Source organism: Ranitomeya variabilis, chromosome 4, assembly GCF_051348905.1.
Source record: "Ranitomeya variabilis isolate aRanVar5 chromosome 4, aRanVar5.hap1, whole genome shotgun sequence".
Taxonomy (NCBI): domain Eukaryota; kingdom Metazoa; phylum Chordata; class Amphibia; order Anura; family Dendrobatidae; genus Ranitomeya; species Ranitomeya variabilis.
The window spans coordinates 75,804,342-75,831,002 of NC_135235.1; the positions used below are offsets into that span (position 1 = coordinate 75,804,342).

The window sequence follows — 26,661 nt, forward strand, 5'->3', positions numbered from 1 at the left end:
TTCGATCCTCGCATCTCACCAGTTGCCAAGTGACAGCGCCAATAAGTTTCAGTAGACAGTAATACTAGAATGACAAAAAGATGGAGCAGGAAAGCTTACAGAGTCTGTGCCCCTCTGTATTTGTTACATCTGCAGCTTTTTTCATTAAAATATGATGGTATATTCTTATGTGGCAATTTTTTGTAGAAATTTCAGTCTGTTCCATTCATTCTATTTGGGGTTGTTTCTGGATCACATCCATGGGTTTCTGCTTGGGCCATTTGATGTGTGATCTGCCACGTGTGAACACTTCCCTAATGTCATAAGCTGTGCTACATGGCAATGGTGGCCGTGACACATTATACTGTGATGCAGCAGTGACGTATCACAATATGTCACAATGTGGCTACTGCTAAAGTCCAAATCCTATGGATTTTTCTTTTTTTTTTTTTTTTTTCTAACTCAAATAAATTTTTATTAAGAATAACATTACAATTGACATGTTACATTCTTGTTTTCAGTACAAAGTTTTCCCCCCAAACGAACCCCGCAATCCCAACTTATCCCGCCCCCCCGGGACTATCCCCTCAGTTAGGACCATAGGCCACGTGTTAAGTTTTCTCCAATTCAGGGTCTTGATTCACCCGGTCTCTATAACAAACCTATCCCATGGCAAGCCACGGAGACCACAGCTTATCGAACGTTTCAATTTTCCCTCTTTTCTGATAAAAGCCCTTTTCCAGTTTCAGGCCCTGCTTCACATATTGGAGGAATTCTCTTCTTGAAGGCGGCTCGTCCTTAATCCAATTTCGCGCTATTACCTTCTGGGCCATATAAAGCAATCTGGCAATAGCGGTCTTCAGGTTGTTATCCACTCCAATCTCATCCACGCACCCCAACAAGCACACCATCGGGTCCCTTGGCACCGTGCATCTGTACGCTCCTTCCACACGACTCAAAACTACCAACCAAAAAGCAGCCAATCTCGGACATGTCCACGTCATATGAAATATATCTGCATCTGTAGATTTACACCTCGGGCACTCAGAATCATCACGCAAGCCTGCCTTATATAACACCTTCGGAGATTTGTAAACTCTATCATAAAGCTGTGACAGCCTATACGGCTCGCTCAGAGACAGCCGTGGAACCCACTCCAGCACCGACTCCCAAGTTTCATTCTCCATTGGGCCCAGATCCCTCTCCCACTTGGCTCTCGCCAGTATTGGAAACCTTAACAGGAAAGTGTGCAGCAAGTCTTTATAAAGAGTGGAAATAACCCCCCCAGTAGTCCCTTCATCACACACACACTCTAACACTATATCCCTTTGAATTCTGATGCCTCCGTCCCTATTATGAGCTCCAAATGCGTGTCTCATCCGCAAATATTGATATTCCCCCGCAGGCCCGAGACCGAACTCTACCTGCAATTGGGAAAAGGATTTCAACTCTCCCTGCTCAATTATCTGATAGACATATTGAATCCCCTTTGCCTGCCATTCTGGTAGTACCCCCATTGCCACAATCTCCTTTAAATTATTATTATGCCATAGCGGGGAGAATCTGGTCAGACCCGTAATCCCATGTATATGTTTTAGTCTACTCCACAGCTTACATATCAATAACATAGTAGGATACAATTTCCCCAAAGCCCCCAGGGAGCCATCCTCCAGACATTGTACTTCTGGCCTTCTTTTTGTCACCTTTTCCATTAATTGCTGTACCGCCCCGGACGACCCTTCATGCGCCCAGCCCTTTAAGTGCTGACTCTGGGCTGCAAGAAAATATACTTCAGGGTTAGGTAATGCCAAGCCCCCATCTTCCTTGGGTCGCTGAAGTGTCTCCAGTCTGATACTTGGATGTTGTCTCCCCCATACCAAATTCCTGAACAGGGAGTTAATCTGCCGAAATTTCCCGCGCGGTATCCAAACTGGCGCATTATGAAGAACATACAGAATCTTTGGCATCAAAATCATTTTGATAAGATTCACCCTGCCCACCACAGAAAAATGCAGCTTAACCCAAGCATCCACTTTTGCCTTAAGAACACCTAAGATCGGAGTCAGATTCCTATGTATGTAATCCGTAACCGGCATAGATACCCATATCCCAAGATATTTAAATTGACTTACCACCTTCGGTCGCCCATCCTCCAGCAGCTCACTCCCCTCCTCTCCCCTACATCATCCACTTTAAACAAAATAGACTTAAGGTACCTTCACACTGAACAACTTTCCAACGAGAACGACAACGATCCGTGACGTTGCAGCGTCCTGGATAGCGATATCGTTGTGTTTGACACGCAGCAGCGATCTGGATCCCGCTGTGATATCGTTGGTCGGAGCTAGAAGGCCAGCACCTTATTTCGTCGCTGCTCACCCGCTGTCATCGCTGGATCGGTGTGTGTGACACCGATCCAGCGATGTGTTCACTTGTAACCAGGGTAAACATCGGGTTACTAAGCGCAGGGCCGCGCTTAGTAACCCGATATTTACCCTGGTTACCATTGTAAAAGTAAAAAAAAAACACTACATACTCACCTTCTGATGTCTGTCACGTCCCCCGGCGTCCACGCGCTGCTGCAGGGAGCTTTCCCTGCACTGACTGTGTGAGCGCCGGCCGGCCGTAAAGCAGAGCACAGCGGTGACGTCACCGCTGTTACTGCCGGCGCCGCTGACACATTCAGTGCAGGGAAAGCTCTCTGCAGCAGCGCGTGGACGCCGGGGGACGTGACAGACTTCAGAAGGTGAGTATGTAGTGTTTTTTTTTTTTACTTTTACAATGGTAACCAGGGTAAATATCGGGTTACTAAGCGCGGCCCTGCACTATAGTAACCCGATGTTTACCCTGGTTACCCAGGTGCTGCAGGGGGACTTTGGCATCGTTGAAGACAGTTTCAACGATGCCGAAGTCTTTCCCCTGATCGTTGGTCGCTGGAGAGAGCTGTCTGTGTGACAGCTCCCCAGCGACCACACAACGACTTACCAACGATCACGATCGCTGGTCGTGATCGTTGGTAAGTCGCTTAGTGTAACGGTACCTTTACTCCAGTTTATCGTCAGTCCTGACAGTGAGCCAAATCTTTCAATAATCCCAATAGCCCCCCCAAGGAAGCAACCGGGTCAGCTAGAAACAGTAGAATATCGTCCGCATACAAAGCCACCCTCTCTTCAATCATCCCATATTTAAACCCAGACACCTCGTCAGACTGTCGAAGTTTAGCAGCCAATGGCTCCACGGCCAGAGCAAACGAGAGGAGAGAGCGGACACCCCTGCCTTGTCCCTCTAGCTAATTGTTTAGTCCGTGATAACTCTCCATTCACCCGGACTCTGGCCATCTGCTGCGAATACAGCAGCCGAATCCAGGACACAAACCGCGAGCCAAACCCCATATATTGCAACACCTGCCAGAGATATCTCCATTCCACACTGTCGAACGCCTTATGGGCGTCTAAAGATGCAATAACTCTCTGGCCACAGTTATCAGACCTAAGCTGCAGATTCATAAATAGCCTCCGTAGGTTGACCGCCGTGGATCTATCAGGCATAAAGCCACATTGGTCTGCGTGCACCAGGCCGGAGATGACACTTGTCAACCTCATCGCCAACACCTTGGCCAGAATCTTGACATCTATAGTGAGCAAGGAGATTGGCCGATATGACTCAGGCTGCCCCAAGTCTTTCCCCTCCTTAGGGTACCGTCTCACAGTGGCACTTTGGTCGCTACGACGGCACGATCCGTGACGCTCCAGCGTCGCTCCAATATCGCTCCAGCGTCGTAGACAGCGGTCACACTTCGCAATGCACGACGCTGGAGCGATAATTTCATGACGTATTTGCGATGTAGAAGCCGTTGGTTACTGTGCGCACATCGTATACAACCTTTGTTACACGATGCGATCATGCCGCCACAGCGGGACACTTGACGACGAAAGAAAGTTTCAAACGATCTTCTACGACGTACGATTCTCAGCGGGGTCCCTGATCGCAGTAGCGTGTCAGACACAGCGATATCGTATGGATATCGCTGGAACGTCACGGATTGTGCCGTCGTAGCGACCAAAGTGCTACTGTGAGACAGTACCCTTAGGAATCACCGCTATTATGGCCTCTCTCATGGATGCAGGCAGACACTCCCTAGTCTTAGCCTCCTCTAGGACTGCCTTTAATCTGGGAATTAGCACCTCCCCCATATGTTTATAGATCTCAGCAGGAAACCCATCTACTCCAGGTTGCCTTCCCATTAGCCATAGACTGTAATGCCCGACCCAGTTCCTCCTCCGTGATAGGAGCTTCCAAGCCCTCTCTATCTGCGTCACTCAACCTCGGGAGCTCCAGTCCCTCAAGGAACGCCACTGTGTCTCCCACCGTCCCATCCACCCGAGAGGAATATAGGTCCTCGTAAAAATCCGCAAAAACCTTCAAAGTCTCTGGAGTCTCAGAGACACTCGTACCACTTCCGGAAACCAGAGAATGGACAAACGAAGTACTTCTCTGGGCAGAAGCCACCAGCGACAGCATGTGACCTACAGTTTCACCCTACTGATAATAAGCCAGCTTCATGAATTCCCGCTTCCTTTCAGCTTTACCCAGCAAAATTTCTTCCAGATGACTTTGAGCTGCCTTTAATCTCTTCCCAGCTTCCGGAGTACCCAGTGTCACCATCTCATCCTCCGTTGCCCTCAACCCATCAATCGCTGCCTTTCTGCCTCTCTTGACTTTAGCTTACATCTACTAATGTCTCTAAACAACAGCCCTCTTAAGTACGCCTTCATGGCTTCCCATACAGTAAGAGCATCTACACTCCCATCATTCAGCTCAAAAAATTCCACCAACTCCCGTTTTATCTTATCTAGATCTATACTGTGCAGCCAGTTAGGGTGAATCTTCCACTCTCTCCTGTTCACGGCCCCTGTCCCCATCGGCCGAAACTCCACCTCAATTGGACTATGGTCCGAGAGGGCCCTAGGCAAATATCTCGCATCCCCTACCATCGTGTCCAACAGACGGTTGCCCAGTGCCAAATCAATTCTGGATAGAGTACCATGAGCCGGTGAATAACATGAATACCCCCTTTCCCCAACATGCCTAACTCTCCATAGATCAGTCATACCCACTTCACGAATATAAGTCCCAAACGTAGTAATGTGTCCCACTGTCCTATTCTGGGAGTTTTTATTTTTGTCCCAAAAGTCATCACATATATTATTAAGATCCCCAATAATTAGAAATGGTATCGGGCCCCAGCTTTCCACCCTCTCCAGCACCTCTCTAATTTTCTTACATGAGTACGGAGGCGGAATACACATCGCCGCTATATACATCAACACTCCATTTATTTTGCATTGCACCACCACATACTGACCATCCACATCCTCCTGTACCATCACCTCTTCATACTGCACTCCCACAGGTACCAACACCGACACACCCCTAGTGTACGTAGAGAAGGTAGAATGGTATGCCCTCTGTATCCAGCGCCTGTTCAATACATCCACCTTTTCCCGCACTAAATGTGTCTCCAGCAGGCATATCATTGAGACCCTCAGTTTTCGAACATACTGCAGACTTGCCCCCCGCCGACTTTTATCCGCTAGGCCTCTTACATTCCAACTCAATATTTTAATGCGGTCCCCCATCATACGGCTCATCATCCTTCATAGTATCCACTTTTCCACGTATGAGCTGTCTAATCCCTCCCACCCCCCCTACCAATTCCCAACTTGCCCCCCTAACCCACCCAATACAACACATTCTTCCTCTCATCAAGAGTGCGGCTCCACCGCCCATTGCGAACACTCTCCCTTACTTAACCCTCTCCATGCGCCTCCCGCTGCAGTAACAATCTGAATTTCCCACAGGTTTTGTTTTTCCCAACATTCCAACTTAAATAAACATGTAGAGAAATTACCAAACCAATTTGCAGTACCCGGCATAACCCACCTCCCCCATACTTATTAATCGTTACTATCCCCTCCGGTCAATCACACAATACGGCACAGCCGAGCTCTCAACAGCTGCTCAACCCTTTAACCAATGTGCCATTAAACGCAAATCCCTCCTCCAGCAACAGAGAAACAACTCCCGTCCGGATCTCACCGAGATGTCAATCGCCCTTTCCCTTAAGTTTTTTCGCATTAGTATCAATCCACTGGGTAGCGTCCTCTGGTGTCAGGAAAAAGTGGGTCTTGTCAAAAGCCACCAGTCTCAACTTTGCGGGGAACAGCATAGAGTATTGCACTCCTAGCTCCCTCAGTCGTCTCTTAACCGCAGTGAACTTCATCCTCTGTTTCTGAACAGCAGAATAATCCGGGTAGATGGCAATCTTTTGACCTCCAGCCGTCAGACTCTCCATTTCTCTAGCCTTTCTGAGGATAATGTCTCTGTCCCTGTTCAGTATTTTGGCAAGCATGGTACGGGGATTCGCTCCTGGGGCAGGGGGCTGCGGTGGGACCCTATGAGCTCTTTCAACAGCAAATACTTTTGTCAGCGCTGTGCCACCAATTTTCTCCAGCTTTCAACAAACTCTGTGGGGTTTCTCCCCTCAGTCTTTTCAGGCAGCCCCACTATACGTATATTATTCCTTCTGGATCTATTTTCCAGATCCTCATTCTTGGCAGCGAGCTCTGATATTGCTTGGGCGAACTTTTTCTCAGCTTTTTGCAGTTTAACTATGTGGTCTTCTGCCGTGCTCACCCTCTCCTCCACCGCTCCCATACGTCAGTCCATCTTTTGCAGGGCTGCATTAATCTGTGCTGTGTCCCCTTTTACCTCCTGCATCTGCAGGGCCAGGGAATTCAAGGATTGCTGGCACGAGGATATCGGCACAACAACGTCTCTGAGGGTCGGCTCCTCTTTCTGCATTAAGCCTTCAGGTCCCCCCCCCCTGCCCCCACCATGCTGCCTCTCTCCTTCCCCCTCTGTACCTCATGCTGTGCAGCCAGGACTGTATCCTCCTCCTCCTTATCAGCTCCGGTTCCTTGCTCTGCCTCCTCTGCAGCTTCCACTCTGGCATACTGCTGAAGCTTCGCCGCCACCTCCATACGCCGTTGACATGCGGCGTTCTCCCTGTCAGCTTCTTCTCTGACCTCGGCGCCATCTTGGCTGGCTCCTGCATCGCCAGCACCTGCATCCTTCTGCCTCTGTCTGGTCATTGCCTCTGATGCCGGATCCACCACTCAGCACCGCTTTGCTCCCCAGACCTTCAGCTAACCGGTTTGTGGCAAAAAAGTCCGGTAATCAACTTTTGCACAGGATATTTGTCCCTTTAGCAGCGAGAGCACTCTTCCCTGGGTCTACTCACATGGCCAGCTCATGGATTTTTCTTTAACCTGTTGTCGGTATAGCAACTTGCTGTTTGCAAAGTGTTCCCATCCATTTACATTATGCTGTAATGTAGCGCAATGTGTCACTGCCAAAGTAGCGGTGTAGCCCCAGTGGTAATAACGCATAACTGTCCTCAAACCACGTGATTTAGGCTTTATTAATTGTAGTAATAATTTTTTCATAGACTGTTGTGGTCTCTGGAAATCATAAGAAAATGAACCCAAATTTATGGAAATCGGAAGCAATCAGCCACGACTTCGGGGAACATCAAGGGGATCTTCTGAACTGCAAAGAGGGAATAGTGTCAAGCGGCAACGTGAATGAGTTCTGGGATGGATTCGAGGACGTCTCCAGTAAGTTCCACAAGTGGTACAGAATAATAAGGCGCCGTGGATCACTGATTGTCTAAGAGTTATAAATATAGCTCCTCTGATTGCTCTTATTTCCTGCACAAATAGAACGACAGAAACTTAAAAACGGCGAGACGATTCTTCTAAAACTGAAAGATCAGCCTTCAGGAGAAGACTTCCGAAACATGATGCTTGCCAGGTATTGCCCTGCTGTTTTATCTGGATATAAAATGCCCTCATTGTGGCACATGCTGCTGATTTCACATTTCCGTTGATGGAGCTGTGTGAGGACTTTTTTTTTGTGTGTGTGTGTTGGGAGCCGAATTTCCCATTCATGCCATTTTGGAATACATACGATCTTTTGATCTTGTTTTATTACATTATTACAGGTGCGGTGCGGTTCATAGGGATGGGGACCATGGGTGGTGGGACCTACATATGTCGCCACTGGAACCATTTAAATGCCACTGTGGCCGATTAACCATTGAGATGCTGCTGTGGGACTGCAGTGATCAGTGTTGGCTCTGGTCGTTGATGTTAGAGACAGATTCCTTGTATGAATCGGCCCTATGCTCATAAGCCAAGTCCCAGCCATCCTGCATCCTGTTCTGGAAGGAGTTGAGCTGGGTGATTATAGTCACTCAATGGCAGTGCACTGTGTTTGCCTGTGTTCACATGCAGCGATCACAATGCGGCTGAAACTACAACAGCCCTGTTCCACCTCGTCCTTTAAACTATTTCCCTGGACAATTACAATCTTGCAGTGAAAAGGCTGTTTCATCGTGATCAGCAGCGCAGTCCTACAGGTAAAAATGGTTTCCCTTCAAAATAGTGATTGTCCAGTGAGATGGTGGCAAGACGGCAGCGCTACTAACCTGCTGCGGTGTGAAATGCAGCCTACAAAAGGATTTGCACTTACTATATTATTAGAATGACAAGACTTGATGTTACTGACGTCTGACATGGCACCTGTGTGTTATTCCCCAGACATGAAGATTTCTTTAGGATGCTCCCAGTACCAGAGTACTGCAATCCAGATGGGAAGTTCAACCTTGCATCCCACATGCCATCATTCTTTGTACGTCCAGACTTGGGCCCCAGGTTGTGTAGCGCGTATGGTGAGTTTGGTTTATTAATAATAATAATAATAATGAAAATAATAATAATCTGCTAAAAAGTCTGTGAACGAATTAATATCTGGATGCTGGAAATAGTAGAATAAGGAAGAGTGAGTTTTCCTGCATTCATTTGCTTCACCTTGATGAGACTAGGACCATGGTTCAGGCCATCAGTATTAGGTTGGGGGACGTGTCTCTGAGGAGCGTGTAGCTGCATGACCTGGCACATATGCTATTAAAAAAAAAATGTTGGAAGGGTACAAGTCATTCTCCAGAGCGGTCAGATATATCCAGTAATCTGCAGATATAGTTTTAACTTTTTTTTTTTTTCCTCTTTTTTTTACATTCAGGAGTGATTGCCACCAAGGAGCATGACACCGGAACAACAAACCTTCACATAGAAGTGTCAGATATGGTGAACATCTTAGTCTATGTTGGAGCCGTTAAAGGCAATGTGGCTGCTTGTAAATCTGGTATGTGACCATAGCAAACCAAATCATTACCTCTCTGATTTATAACCCCTTTTCCAACACCTGCTTTAATAGGAGTGGTATCTGTCTGTTGGAGCGTTTTTTCCTTATACATTTTTTTTCTTCTAAATCATGCCAAGAACCATTACTCTACCTTCATGTGTGATCGCAAACTTAGAGCTTCACAGGATTTATCCAAATGTAAACAATCTGTCATCAGATTTCACAATACAAACTGCATACGTTATTGACTCGCTCTTTAGGCCTGAAGAGTCTGATGTGCTTACTTTGAAAATCTAAGCATGGACATTCTGGTATGGACTTTCAAAGTAAGTACACCAAGCCTCTTCATGTGCAAGATCTATTAAATAAAGTATGCAGTGCAGATTGTAGTGTGAAACCTGCTGACTATTACACTTAAAGGGAGGGTGCCATGATTTTAGTTTTTGTATTAATAATTATTGATTATATAATCAATTATTTTTAATACAAAAGTAAATGTGCTACTTTCATACTTTATTTATTCACTTTTACTTTTATCACTGGAGGCTGCCATTTTCATTAGTGTGGGTGTAAGTGTCTGGGCACGACACTTGCACACCTCACTTACGGCAGCCATGGGCATAGGAGCCAACAGTCGGGCTCCGACCGCATCTCTTTCATTGAGGCCGATCCTCCTGCCTCTCAGCTGTGACTTGGGCACCCCACTGAGCTGCTATGTCACAGCTGGGGGAGGAGATCGCGGCCATTTTGTTGTTTATTTTCCTCTGTCATCGCACACACAGCTCAGTGCGTGCGATGGCAGGAGCTGCCAGGGAGAAGCTGCTGCTGGGAAGCAGGGTCAGAGGTAAGTATCTGCAGCTAGGAGCGGTGATTGCAGCCTGTACTTAGTATTACAGTACAGGCTGCAATCACTGCTCACTGCCGACCTGTTCAGAGCACAGCAGGGAGATCGTCACACTGCTCTGCCCTGAACAGGATTCAGCACATCCTGGGAGAGGACTGAAGGTAAGTACAGCGTTTATATTTTCTAATGCATCTACCACTGCTACCTGCCCCTATATACCACCTACCACTGCTGCCTGCCCCTATATAACACTGCTACCTGCCCCTATATACCACTGCTACCAGCCCCTATATACCACCTACCACTGCTACCTGCCCCTATATACCACTGCTACCTGCCCCTATATACCACTGCTACCTGCCCCTATATACCACTGCTACCAGCCCCTATATACCACTTACCACTGCTACCTGCCCCTATATACCACCTACCACTGCTACCTGCCCCTATATACCACTGCTACCTGCCCCTATATACCACTGCTACCTGCCCCTATATACCACTGCTACCAGCCCCTATATACCACTTACCACTGCTACCTGCCCCTATATACCACCTACCACTGCTGCCTGCCCCTATATACCACTGCTGCCTGCCCCTATATAACACTGCTACCTGCCCCTATATACCACTGCTACCAGCCCCTATATACCACTGCTACCTGCCCCTATATACCACCTACCACTGCTGCCTGCCCCTATATACCACTGCTGCCTGCCCCTATATAACACTGCTACCTGCCCCTATATACCACTGCTACCAGCCCCTATATACCACTTACCACTGCTACCTGCCCCTATATACCACCTACCACTGCTGCCTGCCCCTATATACCACTGCTGCCTGCCCCTATATAACACTGCTACCTGCCCCTATATACCACTGCTACCAGCCCCTATATACCACTGCTACCTGCCCCTATATACCACCTACCACTGCTACCTGCCTCTATATACCACCTACCACTGCTACCTGCCTCTATATACCACCTACTACTGCTACCTGCCCCTATATACCACTGCTACCAGCCCCTATATACCACTTACCACTGCTACCTGCCCCTATATACCACCTACCACTGCTGCCTGCCCCTATATACCACTGCTGCCTGCCCCTATATACCACTGCTACCTGCCCCTATATACCACTGCTACCAGCCCCTATATACCACTGCTACCTGCCCCTATATACCACCTACCACTGCTACCTGCCTCTATATACCACCTACCACTGCTACCTGCCTCTATATACCACCTACTACTGCTACCTGCCCCTATATACCACTGCTACCAGCCCCTATATACCACTTACCACTGCTACCTGCCCCTATATACCACCTACCACTGCTGCCTGCCCCTATATACCACTGCTGCCTGCCCCTATATACCACTGCTACCTGCCCCTATATACCACTGCTACCAGCCCCTATATACCACTTACCACTGCTACCTGCCCCTATATACCACCTACCACTGCTGCCTACCCCTATATACCACTGCTGCCTGCCCCTATATAACACTGCTACCTGCCCCTATATACCACTGCTACCAGCCCCTATATACCACTGCTACCTGCCCCTATATACCACCTACCACTGCTACCTGCCTCTATATACCACCTACCACTGCTACCTGCCTCTATATACCACCTACTACTGCTACCTGCCCCTATATACCACTGCTACCAGCCCCTATATACCACTCACCACTGCTACCTGCCCCTATATACCACTTACATCTGCTACCTGCCCCTATATACCACCTACCACTGCTACCTGCCCCTATATACCACCTAACACTGCTACCTGCCTCTATATACCACCTACCACTGCTACCTGCCTCTATATACCACCTACCACTGCTACCTGCCTCTATATACCACCTACCACTGTTACCTGCCTCTATATACCACCTACCACTGCTACCTGCCCCTATATACCACTGCTACCAGCCCCTATATACCACTTACCACTGCTACCTGCCCCATATACCACCTACCACTGCTACCTGCCCCTATATACCACCTACCACTGCTACCTGTCTCTATATACCACCTACCACTGCTTCCTGCCTCTATATACCACTGCTACCAGCCCCTATATACCACCTACCACTGCTACCTGCCTCTATATACCACTGCTACCTGCCTCTATATACCACTGCTACCTGCCTCTATATACCACTGCTACCTGCCTCTATATACCACCGCTACCTGCCTCTGTATACCACCGCTACCTGCCTCTGTATACCACCGCTACCTGCCTCTGTATACCACCGCTACCTGCCTCTGTATACCACCTACCACTGCTGCCTGCCTCTATATACCATCTACCACTGCTGCCTGCCTCTATATACCACCTACCACTGCTACCTGCCTCTACATACCACTGCTACCTGCCTCTACATACCACCGCTACCTGCCTCTGTATACCACCGCTACCTGCCTCTGTATACCACCGCTACCTGCCTCTGTATACCACCGCTACCTGCCTCTGTATACCACCGCTACCTGCCTCTGTATACCACCGCTACCTGCCTCTGTATACCACCGCTACCTGCCTCTGTATACCACCGCTACCTGCCTCTGTATACCACCTACCACTGCTGCCTGCCTCTATATACCATCTACCACTGCTGCCTGCCTCTATATACCACCTACCACTGCTACCTGTCTCTATATACCACCTACCACTGCTTCCTGCCTCTATATACCACTGCTACCAGCCCCTATATACCACCTACCACTGCTGCCTGCCCCTATATACCACTGCTGCCTGCCCCTATATACCACTGCTACCTGCCCCTATATACCACTGCTACCAGCCCCTATATACCACTGCTACCTGCCCCTATATACCACCTACCACTGCTACCTGCCTCTATATACCACCTACCACTGCTACCTGCCTCTATATACCACCTACTACTGCTACCTGCCCCTATATACCACTGCTACCAGCCCCTATATACCACTTACCACTGCTACCTGCCCCTATATACCACCTACCACTGCTGCCTGCCCCTATATACCACTGCTGCCTGCCCCTATATACCACTGCTACCTGCCCCTATATACCACTGCTACCAGCCCCTATATACCACTTACCACTGCTACCTACCCCTATATACCACTGCTGCCTGCCCCTATATAACACTGCTACCTGCCCCTATATACCACTGCTACCAGCCCCTATATACCACTGCTACCTGCCCCTATATACCACCTACCACTGCTACCTGCCTCTATATACCACCTACCACTGCTACCTGCCTCTATATACCACCTACTACTGCTACCTGCCCCTATATACCACTGCTACCAGCCCCTATATACCACTCACCACTGCTACCTGCCCCTATATACCACTTACATCTGCTACCTGCCCCTATATACCACCTACCACTGCTACCTGCCCCTATATACCACCTAACACTGCTACCTGCCTCTATATACCACCTACCACTGCTACCTGCCTCTATATACCACCTACCACTGCTACCTGCCTCTATATACCACCTACCACTGTTACCTGCCTCTATATACCACCTACCACTGCTACCTGCCCCTATATACCACTGCTACCAGCCCCTATATACCACTTACCACTGCTACCTGCCCCATATACCACCTACCACTGCTACCTGCCCCTATATACCACCTACCACTGCTACCTGTCTCTATATACCACCTACCACTGCTTCCTGCCTCTATATACCACTGCTACCAGCCCCTATATACCACCTACCACTGCTACCTGCCTCTATATACCACTGCTACCTGCCTCTATATACCACTGCTACCTGCCTCTATATACCACTGCTACCTGCCTCTATATACCACTGCTACCTGCCTCTATATACCACCTACCACTGCTACCTGCCTCTATATACCACTACCTGCCTCTATATACCACCTACCATTGCTACCTGCCTCTATATACCACCTACCACTGCTACCTGCCTCTATATACCACCTACCACTGCTACCTGCCTCTACATACCACTGCTACCTGCCTCTACATACCACCGCTACCTGCCTCTGTATACCACCGCTACCTGCCTCTGTATACCACCGCTACCTGCCTCTGTATACCACCGCTACCTGCCTCTGTATACCACCGCTACCTGCCTCTGTATACCACCGCTACCTGCCTCTGTATACCACCGCTACCTGCCTCTGTATACCACCTACCACTGCTGCCTGCCTCTATATACCATCTACCACTGCTGCCTGCCTCTATATACCATCTGCCACTGCTGCCTCTGTCCTGTGTAGCTAATCTAGTCCTGTGTAGCTAATCCTGTCCTGTGTACAGTATCACACAAGGTAGGATTAGATACACGGCTCAGCACAGTATCACACAGGACAGAATTAGATACACGGCTCAGCAGTCGGTATCACAGAGGACAGGATTAGATACACGGCTCAGCAGTCGGTATCACAGAGGACAGGATTAGATACACGGCTCAGCACAGTATCACACAGGACAGGATTAGATACACGGCTCAGCAGTCGGTATCACAGAGGACAGGATTAGATACACGGCTCAGCAGTCGGTATCACAGAGGACAGGATTAGATACACGGCTCAGCAGTCGGTATCACACAGGACAGGATTAGATACATGGCTCAGCAGTCAGTATCTAATCCTCTCCTATGCACTCCTCTCCCCCCTGCGTGTCTTTTCCCATTGTGGTTTATTATTTTTGTTGTGGGAGATGAGGGAGTCGAGGATTATACGTTCGGTATGGTTTAAAAAAGATTAATAAAGGACTTTATTCTGGCCGAGTCTTTATTTACAATACAACTATAGGATTAGTAATGGATGGGTGCCTTATAGATGCCTCTCCATTACTAAGCCGCGGGCTTGATGTCACCGGACAATATGAAGGTGACATTAACCCCACAAATATGAACCCCACTTGCTACCGCTACAGTGCAAGTGGAAATTGCCAGGCAAAGCGCCAGAAAAGGCGCATGTAAAAGGCGGCTGAGAGCTGATGTTTTTACCCATTGATGGGAGACAATATACATGGCCCCTTCCTAGGCTATTAATGTCAGCCCGCAGCTGTCTGCAGTGTATTTGCTGGTTATTAATTATAGGGGTCCCACGTCTTTTTTTGGGGGGTGTCCCCCATTTTAATTGCCAGTAAAGGCTAAGTATACAGTTGGGAGCGTGTGAGTACCCCCCCCCCCCCCCCAATAGACCAGTACACTTCCCTCCTGAAATACTCTGTGCTCCTGTCTCCCTGCTCCTTCCACCATACATCTGTGACCTCCCTAGAGCAGCACAATACCATATGGATCACGTATAATGCCGCTATATATATCTATCACATAGTACTCCATACAGACCACACATTATGCCGAGATTTTATAATATATATTATCACACATTATGCCGCCAAGTATTGTGTGATCTATGTGACGGTATTATATGTGATCTATATGGCGGTATTATGTTTGATCAGTGTTGTGGAATGATGTAAAAACTATATGACGGTGGTAAATGAGAAGTATATTGTGGGATTATGTGTGATCTATGTGGCAGTACTAAATGAGAATTATATGGTGGTTTTATCTATATGACGGTATTATGTGATTAGTATATGGCAGCATTATGTGTGATCTATATGATGGTATTATGTGATTAGTATATGGCGGTATTATGTGTGATCTATATGGCAGTATGTGTGAAAAGTATATGGCGGTATTATGTGAGATCTGTGTGGCGGCATTATGGGTGATCTATATGGCGGTATTATGTAAGAAGCATATGGTGGTATGTGAGAACACTGGCGGCATTATGTGTGATCTATGTGGTGGTATGTGTGATCTATATGGAGGTATTATGTGAGAACTATATAACAGTATTATGTGTGATCTATATGGCGGTATTATCTTCAGAAAGGGGACCCATTCTAGGGTGGTTCTGGCTGATCACCTGCACACGGGTCTGGGGTCATAGAGGGGGCAGCATGACTTATGTTAGGTGCAGTCAGGGGAGGGCTGGTGAGGCAGCTGAAGAGAGGGGTCTCATGTTTATCGTTACTATATGGCTACATTTCCCCCCAGCGTCACCCCGGACTGCGCCTGTCGCCTCGCTTTCACACATCGCCAGGACAGGATGGAGAAGACAGGATCTGAGGAGGGGAATGGGGTCTTTGCATGCAATGTCTGGATCAGAACAGGCCATGAATCAGCAGAAATGTTTCCTGGATTTTTGTGGCGCAGACAAGCAGACGGTCTATCCATGTGTATAAAAGACAGCGCTCTATGTACAATCCGTGGCTGCTCTGCGCACCGAACATGGTGCCAAAGAACTGCACACTGGTCTCCTGAAATACTCTGTGCTGCTGTCATCCTGCTCCCTCCACCATATGTCTCCCAGAATCCTTGCTGCCTGCCATCCTCTGACTGTTTACTTGTCAGTATAACTTTGCAGTCACCAACAAAATGGCTTCTCGCTGTGTTCCTGAATCCTCTCTTATCCCTTAGCAAACACCCAGAAGGGGAGGAGAGGAGACATCACACACACACACACACACACACACACACACACACACACACACACACACACACACACACACACACACACACATCAGCAGACTCCGCCCATAATTACTGCAGTGCTGTAATGTGAGCTAGTTGTACACTAGGTTTTTGTCAAATTTCAGTAGCTGCTCCCCCTAGTGTTTAGAAGTGGAAATGCCAAACTTTTTAAAATGATGTTTCATATTTTACTAAATTATAAACAAATGATAATATTTTTTTAATAAAATGTAAACGTTAATTCTTTACATTTTTCAATTGCTGGAATTTTTTTTTTTATGGCACCTTCCCTTTAAGCGATTCTCTTCTGCGTAGATGATCCCTTTCTGGGTCCCCCCCACTAATAGGTCTCTAGAACAAGGGGTCTGAAATATTCCCTGGTGAAAGGGATGTTTTAGGACTGCTTGAGATACCACAGTGCCATATAAAATACATAGGGTCCCATCCTCTGGTTTGGCGGATTTATATAAAACATTAAAGAAGTTTCCCATCTCCAAGATCCTTTCCTAATATGTAGTATGTGTAGTAGTAATAATAATATTAGCAAATGGCTTCAATTAGAAAGGCAGTATAGTTCTTCTGATTCGTTATGTTGCTTACCCCATGTGCAGGGCATTGCAGCAGCTTAGGTGTCCATGGTTAAGACCACTAACATAGTGACCGTTATCCATTAGAGGTCGTAACCATGGGTATCAAAGCTACTGCAATGCCCTGCACATGGGGCAAGCAACATGGCGATTCAGAAAAAGTATACTGCGTTTTTAATTGGAGATATTTGCTAATATTATTACATCTACTATATATTAGGATAGTATCTTGGAGATGGGAATACCCCTTTGATCTACATAATGCACCAAGATGCTTTTAAGGCTTTTTATGAAGTCAGGAGGATGTACAACATATTGTGTGTGGTACAAGGAAGGAAGGAATCCACATGTGTAAAGATCTGATGGTAAAATATAAATGTAATTGATAGATTTCTGAAAACTAAAGTGTTGCCCATGCTAATCAGTTATCAACTTTTTCTGAGACTTCTTGAAAAATTAAAATTGGTACAAGATCGGTCGCCTCAGGCAGCTCCTTGATTCCCTCTTGCACTCGTTTTGGCAAATGTGTTACCAGTTATTTTATAACCACCTTTCCTGTTTCAGCTGTAGTCAAGAAGTTTGAGGAAGAAGACATGGATGAATGTTTGAAGAAAAGGCTGAAGGACCCCACTGAGGCTCCTGGTTCTCTCTGGCACATTTACGAGACTAAAGACGCAGACAAAATCCGAGAGTTTCTATATAAGGTGAAGGCTCCACCACTGTGGCACAGACTATGTCTCTATAATTGGGTGACTCTCCTATGGCATCTAGAAATAGAGGACATTTCCAGAAAACCAGTAGTATATTTCATTTCCGATATCTTCTAATTAGAAATGAGTGGATTTCTTTGCCGACCCATGGACCAGGTCAGTGCTCGGTGGCCGTGGACCAGAACTGCATGCTTTTCCTTGCCCTCTTGGAGCCCAGGCTTGGCTTATGGTTAGCGGAGTTGGAGAGGTATCGCCTGTGCGCCACACAAAGGACTCCACCCCAGGCGGTGTATGAAATGCTGTGGCGGGGTCCTCGGAAGCCCGGGAAATTTGTACAGTTCCCGATCACGACCAGATAGCACTGATCTGGACCGGGGTTGCGCAAAGTGATCTGCTCATCTGTACTTCCATTCTTATAACCTAACATTTAGCACTTGTAATGAGGGAATTCGGTGAGTAACATGGAATACTTATGAAAATAAAAAATGGAATAAGCATCAAGGAGGCAACGGAGCGAAATCTTCTTGTTCTAGAGCTGCTGAGCGCGTGCCAGGGGATCTGCAGTGTGTCTGCCAGTGCTGCACTTAAGTATCTGCCATTACGTCTGCTTTCCTTGGGAGTGTTGAGAAACTTTGTCAGATTTTTTTTTTCCTATGACTACATCCTGTGTCAATTCTCAGAATTTCCATTTTAGCACATTTTTACACAAGCAAAATGTGGTCTTCACAGGAGACTACAGTGTAGAAAGGGTTTCTGTTCTGTAAGTGTTTAGCACAAGTGCTAGAGCGGGGAAGAAGTATAAACTTCTGTACGGCACAACAACAATAAAGGAGGATCTTTCTCTCTTCTCTTCTTAGGCTGCAAAAGAGCAGTGCCTCGAAATCCTTCCTGACCATGACCCGATACGAGACCAGAACTGGTACCTGAACAAGAAACTCCGCCAAAGTCTCCTCGATGATTATGGGGTGAAGAGCCACACACTTGTCCAGTTCCTCGGTGATGCAGTCATACTGCCTGCTGGGGCCATTTATCAGGTGAGGTGGTGATATGAAGTGTTAGTTTATGCCTCAGATTTGATGTAGATGGAGTACAAAGATGGCACGTTCCAGCAGATGCCGAATTACTGCGATAATCTTCCTGGAAAGAATTGCTTCTACGGAAGAATATCGTCGTAATTTGAAGTCGCAGGGATGCCACATGCCATCATACAAGGTTTTCAAAGACCTGATGTGAATTCTAGCCATTTGTGGGGCAATCAAGGTCTCGTTGACATGATCCTAATACAGCCGGTGAATGGCGCTACGCATCCCCTCGTCAGCCGTGGAAGGTGACACTTACATGTTTTTCTCTTTTGTTTGCGACAGGTGCAAAATTTTCACAGCTGCATCCAAGTGACTCAAGACTTTGTGTCCCCAGAACATCTTGTTCACTCATTTCATTTAACTCAAGAGCTGAGGCTTTCTAAAGAAGAAATCAATTTTGATGATAAATTGCAGGTAAGAAGCGTACAGGCAGCATGTTCTGCTGTCCTCGCTCACATTGGCAAGAGAGCAATGTTATTTTCTAACGATTATTCGACAAATATAAATGTCTGGCAAAAATGAGGTCAGGATTTTTAGCATAAAAACAAGTTTGATTCACGGTCACCGTGTCCATAGTCCGCTCTAGCTCTGTGCTGAGGTCATATCAAATAAAAGAGGAAAATGTAGGTAAAGACGGAAATATAACAACATCCTCTATGTTGAAGATCACACACAGGGGACTTGTCTACAATGACGTGCAGCAAAGCCTGGGGCTAGAACAATGCGACATTTACTGCATAAATCTCATCTCCTCTGCTTGAACAAGTGAAAATAAACGTATCCATCCTGCAAACAGCAGTCTCCCAAGATCTGGTTGTGCCACAGCAAAAAGCCACAGCGTTAAGTCTGGTACTATTTTATAGAAAACAGTATCTATATGTGCGTTGTCCTTTGAACCCTAGTAATGAACACTGCAGATCATAATTGGATCCTTACTGATGGTATAGTGTTCAGCATCAATTTCTGCCACATAACTGATATAACACTAATTTGAACAGTGCCTATGGTTCATCCATAATGTGTGAAGTGTTATGTATAGTCAGAAGCGTTTATACACTAATCTGTTGGCCCCCATTCAACTGTTAGTTTGCCATATCCTATCCCTCAGGAACGCTGCCGGAAGCTGGGGACTGGCTATCCGTTTTGTTTGCAGCGGGTCTTAGCAACCAACTAAATACTAACGCTATGTGCACACATTGTGGATTTGGCCCTGCGGATCCGCAGCAGTTTTCCATTCAGTGTACAGTACCATGTAAACCTATGGAAAACCAAATCCGCAGTGCACATGCTGCAGAAAATTCCGCGCAGAAGCGCAGCAGTTTATTTTCCGCAGCATGTCAATTCTTTGTGCGGAATCCGCGGCGTTTTACACCTATTCCATTGTAGGAATCCGCAGGTGTAAAAATGCAGGCGAATTCTGCACAAAATCCGCAGGGAATCCGCAGGTAAAACACAGGTAATTTTACCTGCGGATTCTGCAGAATCCGTAATGGAATCCGCAACGTGTGCACATACCCTAAAGGGGTTGAAAAATTGAGATTGCAGTATTCCATACAAGTGGCATTTTGTGTTTAAAGGGACTCTGTCTGAACAGTCATTCTGGGCAGACAAGGTACATTATGTCGGGGCCAAACATTAATATACACCTTGCCACTTGCTTGTTTCCCCTCTATTTCTACCTTCCTCTTTGATTGACAGCTCTGTCTTCATAGACTCAGAGAATGGTGGAGATGGAAAACAGGCAGGTGGGAAGGTGTACTGAACTGCTGGGCCCCGCCATGATGCAACGAGTGCCTGCACTTGTGTGAACAGTCATTCTGGGCTGACAGTCCCTTTAATGTAGAGAAACCACTTGTTATATTATTTGTTTTTAGCTATTTAAATTGTCATTTATTTATTGCAAACAGCAGAATGTCTGTACATTTTGTTACTAAACAGAATTTGCAATGGAGGTAGAAAAATGTTTTTGTGAGGGCGATGTGTTGTTTAAATGCACCCTTACATTTTAGGGCCGATGTTGGCAGCCTGTAGCGCCCGATGTGTTCTAAAAGTACAACACTCTGCATGCTTGGCATCCTATGGTAGAACATGCTGGGAGTTGTAGTTCCATAACAGCTAGAGTGCCATTCTTGTGTTTTTTTTGGCAAATAGAGATGTGATGGAGGGCTCCTGCTCCTCGGGGGTTTACGTGCAGAAGCAACTGAATATAATGACCCAGTTTTCTGAATTTGTTTTGCCAGGTAAAAAACATCTTGTATCATTCAGTCAAAGAAATGCTAAGATCCTTGAAGATTCACGAAGAGGAAATGGAAGACATGGAAGAATCTTAGTTGTTGTTTTTTTGTTTCTGCTGGAGATGAAAAGATTCTTGTGTTGGGAGAGAATAATTCAGATAAAGGGACACTGAGCGAGCCGCTGTTCTATCATCAGTGCCAAGAAACTCTTCTCCAAGTATTTCCATGTTACTGACACCACACCAGTATAAAACGGTCACCGCAGATGTGGTCGGCCTCCCCCGCAGGGCCGGACGCTCATTACAGGCCTCCCCAGCGCTGCAGCACGATCGGAGCCATCACACCCGTGCTACAATGTAACATACTGTACATTAAGAGTTTGTGAAAAAGAAGAAAAATGTCAGATTTAAATGTATTTATTTTTTTGAAAAAAAGAAAAGAAAACAAAAAGTTCTACGCTTATATTGTTGATCAAATGTAAATGTGACTTGTATAGTTTGCTAAAAATATTTGGATATTTTTCACTACATTGACACAATAACTGTGAGGGTAAAACAGAAATCACCAGCTATTGCCTGCATTTGGAAGCATTCATAACATGATCTGAAAGATTACTGCCAAATACCTGTAAACTTTGTACAATAGAAGATATAACACGGTATTAATAAGAAGACACTTCAGTGATTTATTGAAGCCTACTCAATGTATAATTAGACATTTAAAGAAGATGTAATTTATTTGAAACAAAGTTGTCTCATTTTTGGTAAAGAATTTGTGACATTTTGAAGCTAAATAAAACTTAATATGCTCTGTAAATATTATACATATATACATTCAATGATGTATTTTTTTAAAACATTGGCTTGCTTTAATTTGTTAAAAGTGCAAGTGTTCCACATGCTTTGTACATTGAAGTTCGAAGGGGTTTTACATTTTCCATTAAAAAGAATTTCTCAAATGTTTACTTGAAGTACGTGTGTGTTGTGCAATCGGCGAGATCCCCTGTCCCATGGGATGTAGTGTACGTAGCTGCAGAAACAGGCAGGAGCCAGAAAATCGTGGCAGCCTCATTTACGTTATTGGGTAATGGGGTGTCTGCAATTTTGTTCGCCCACTTTGAGTCCTACCATCCCATGAGTTTAGGTCCTTGTAGCCCCAGTAATATAGCTGTAGTCACACATGCAGATTTTGATGCAATGGAAATCACAAGCAACTCGTGCTCATGAAAAGTGCTGCAAAACCTGCATGTGTGAATGCAACGTAAACTTGGATTTTGATGCCACTGAAACTAGTATACAGCTGTGACTTGGTGGCCCCATAGCGGTGGTGGCCCCAGGCAGCTCAGATGTGGGAACCCATTGCTGGCTTTTTATTCTTACATAGTGATGGATCCATAGAGTGGTCACTTCTTACTGATTAAGGGTTATCCGACCTCCCACCTATCAATATTATATTTAATTTTAGGGCCCCATTGATTCTACCTTGCTCTACATGAGAAGGGGTTACATACAAAATACAAATATAAAATACGGTGAACAAATGAACAATGACAGACTGAAACCGAGTGGAGAGGGCCCTGCTCTTGTGGGTTCACATAGGGTAATGGGGAAGGACACCGTAGGTTTGGGAGTTGCACCAGTTTTGGTGGTGGTGAGGATGGCTGCGGGGTCATTGCAGGCTTTAAGATTTCTTGAAGAAATGAGTTTTCAAGTTCCGAAAGGTCTTAATATTGTGGACAATCCGACTTGTTTGGGCACAGACTTCCAGAGGTTGGGGGGATGCATGGGAGAAGTTATGGAGGTGATTGGATGAGGAACATACAAGTGTGGAGGAGAGAGAGGGCGCTTGGGAGGACCAGAGAGTATGTGTTGGTAGGTATTGAGAGATTAGTTCGAAGATACTGTATATGAAGGAGACAAATTATGGACGACCTTGTAGGTCAAAATTAGTATTTTAACTGTAATTGTTGGGGAATTGGAAGCCAATGAAAAGATTTGTAGAGGGGGAGAGGTGGATTAATCAGTCAGCAGAGTTGAGGGGAGACTGGAGAGGAGCAAGAGTATTAGCTAGTAGGCCACAAAGGAGGAGATTGCAGTAGTCCAGGAGGGAGATGATGAGGGTACGTACTACCATTTTAGTAGATTCAAGGTTGAGGAAACTACTGATCAGAGATTTCCTAAAAGAAAATACTAGACGTGACTCGTCATCCTGAAATAAAATATCTTTATCATAACTTTTAAATAGATAATGACGCGCCATCACCAAAAGTGTCAACCCATTCTAAAGTCCAACATGCTCTTTGTTCTTAGAATGACCCTAAAATGTCAGATTTGAGGCACAGTAAACCAAGAGAAGTAATAATGATCCTTATATACCCCCATCACATTACATTTAGTCACTGGACCGGAGAATTGCTTTAAATAAACTGTTAAAAAAAAATGTTGGGAACACTTGCACATCACAGGAAACCTCCCTCCCTCCCAGTTATGAAAACGTCAGGAATAAAATTTTGCCCAGTTAGCAGGAGCGATGGGGAATCAGTGTGCCTTCTCTGGTGCAAGTGCATGTGACATCAGGAGCGATGGAGAGGGACAGTAAGACATCCCAAAACGGGAATTGTTCTGCAGGTGAAATCCACAGGCATGCTCCACATCCTTCCTGATTCTTCAGTTCTGCTGGAGTCCTTACCATTCCTGGTAGCACAAGGTGATATGAGGAAGGCATTGACTGTGCAGAGGTCCGCTGATACCCTGATTTCATGGACACCAACTGCCTTTTCCTTAGAGGTGAGGAGTGTGTACAGGCACACGGGGGGCCATGCACACTACGGAGCCACATAATTAGTGGTTGTCACATTCGCACAAATTGTATCAGTCTGTGTTTTAAAGTTTTTACTTTGCTTTTCCGGGCGATGTAGAATCTTGCCCTCAATGAGTTTGGTTTCTAATGATTATTGATACATCACTTTGTTCTCAATAAAGTAGACAACAATAAAAATGTTGACCTCAGGATGCCATTATCTTGAGTGTTGTATATTCAGGTTTGAGAAAAAAGGCTCTGGGCAAAAGCTAGCAAAAAAAAAGTTTTCCTTGGTTTCATGTGTTTTCTAAAACGCTATGAGTTTCACTTACCTGATCTGTAGAAATCCTGAGATTTATAGCCTAGAAGGCAAAGTTTCTTCTTGAGCAGGTTTTAACGTTACTGGCTGTACTGTGGGGAAAAAAAAAAAGACCAAATATACAGTATTTGGTATCAATGACCCTGGTTCAGTACGACCGATGAGATTTTCTGATAACTGGAGTGAGATTTCTTGTGTAGGGAACCACCACAGATTGTCGTGAGTTAGACTAGGTGTGCTCTCCTGCTTCCGACTTGCCCCAGCTCCGCACATTTCGCTTGAGATGGGTAAACTTGGTGTAAAGACTCCAAAAGTCACAAAGAATGACATCGATAAAACATTCAACTCACCATGCCAAAAAAAGGGGTTCCCACAGCTACAGGTCTTAGAAAATTGTGCTAGAAGCCAAAATTATTATTTTTTTTAATAAGCTTCTGATTTTTTATTTTTCAACACTTGAAAGAAAATTATGCAAGTTTGGTATTGCCGCATTTGCACCGACCTGTACAATCATGCTGTCGGGTCTCTTTTTTTTTTTTTTTTTTTTTTTAAATACTTTACAATTAATAAAATATGGCATAATTGTGGAGGGTTTTTTTCCCCCACAGTTTCACCCATAATCTTCTCATTAAATGATATAGAAAATTGGTGAATATTTATTTCCGTGTCTGACAACCCTTTAAGTAAAAATGTATTTAATTATTTTACCTTTTAAGAATGGCATCGTTATTTTGTTTTGTGATATTGTGCCATTCTGTGTGGCCAAAATAAGACTTTCAGATGATAAATGATTAGCCCTGCTTTATCATCCACGTGCTGCTCAACACCAAATTACCTGTGTTTTGGTCAAATTCCACATTTTATGATTTCCTTGTGATCAGAAGTGACTTCCCATGTATTCTATGAAACCTCTACACCCACAAAGTAAAAAATCTGAGCATCACCATCTTACCGCTCCAGTAAATGACAGTGGTTAGTTGAAAGTAGGAAACCAATTGTGGGGGCTGCATCCGATTTTGCAAGCTTTGAAGTGGGATGAAAGCAGCAGCGTGCGCTTGGCTGGATCAAAGTGTTACTTTTGTGACCTTTCAAGGAGACTTTTCCAGAGCTGCAGTACTTTCATATTCCAGCCAGCTCTATAATCACCGCTGCTATGTACCATGACACTCCACTGAGTAAAGGTGGCACCCTACACCTTCCTACGGTCTGCCACTACCCCATTATACCAGCCATCCACCGCAGTTATCGGGCCCACAGGAAGATCTTACAGAAGCACATTTCCGAGCTCTCGCTTTCTTCTAGTTCTGTTACAGAGCCGTTACCTGCATAACATGAAGGTCTTGGGTTACAGAATGGGACCCCCTATTGGGATGTTGGCCTGAACACTAGAAAACTATTTTAAATATTTTTTTTCTATTCATGTAAATATGAAATCATGGATGTCAGAAAGTCGGTATCCCTTACGCTCAACTCATTAAAGGGGTTGTCCAGTCCAAGTTAAGTCTGCAGTCACTGTGTGTCTGCAGACTTATTAATCCTCCAGCGCACACGCTATGCGCTGCTGGGATTCGCTGATGTCTGACCTTTGACCAGAGGGTATGTATACGTTATACATAGTGATGAGCGAATTTGTTCGAAAAACGATCGCCAAACCTAAATTCGGCATGAATGTGGCACATTTGGATTCGTGATCGGAAACTAGCACAATTTTATAAAACTGGGAAAAATTGGAAACATTTGGTAAAAAGTGCGGAAAAATAGTTGTGTTGCCACTAAAGTATTTTCAGCACTTTGGCTACAATAATGGTGTTGTATCATGAGCTTTTGGCACGTGTTTGATGAGGGGAGGGGGTTTGTAGAGCTCAGAGGCACAGCGTTCTTGTAAACAATAATTTTTTTTCCTAACTTTGTGTGCACATTGCGACTAACAAATCAGGGCGCAGGAAACACCCACAATATCCTGACACAACGGCTTGTGTCATTGGCTGCTGAAATCACATGTCCCTTTCCATGTAAAGAGTGAACATCTTGTCGTAGCGCCATTCAGCAGAGAGAGACTGCTCTGTCCTGACGCTGGCATTGTTAGCTAGATTTTAGGTAGTTAGCTATTCGGTTGTTTCTTACTCAGATAGTTTAGTTAGGTAGTGTCCTGTGTGGCTGTGAAATCGACCTTCCAACAGATTTTTTTTTTTAGCCATTACTGAGGTCCACAGACAAAGACAGCAGGGCACATGTCATTCAGGTGTGTTGTGCACTGCTTCTATTGTGCCTCATGCACGAATATAGCAT

The 26,661-nt window shown here is 45.7% G+C and overlaps 1 protein-coding gene across 4 annotated transcripts in view; it reads left to right on the forward strand.

Annotated features, from left to right (window-relative positions):
* Window positions 1-22,216, forward strand: part of JMJD1C (jumonji domain containing 1C) — a 280,338-nt gene extending 258,122 nt beyond the window's left edge. For all 4 annotated transcript variants that reach the window (XM_077258765.1, XM_077258768.1, XM_077258766.1 and 1 more), the window contains 8 exons: window positions 7,490-7,658; window positions 7,764-7,854; window positions 8,643-8,773; window positions 9,124-9,246; window positions 17,793-17,932; window positions 18,796-18,972; window positions 19,303-19,434; window positions 21,261-22,216. In XM_077258765.1, the coding sequence (XP_077114880.1) occupies window positions 7,490-7,658; window positions 7,764-7,854; window positions 8,643-8,773; window positions 9,124-9,246; window positions 17,793-17,932; window positions 18,796-18,972; window positions 19,303-19,434; window positions 21,261-21,350 (1,053 nt within the window). In that variant the 3' untranslated portion in view covers window positions 21,351-22,216. The remainder of the gene's footprint in view (window positions 1-7,489; window positions 7,659-7,763; window positions 7,855-8,642; window positions 8,774-9,123; window positions 9,247-17,792; window positions 17,933-18,795; window positions 18,973-19,302; window positions 19,435-21,260) is intronic.
* Window positions 22,217-26,661: the final 4,445 nt, after the last annotated feature.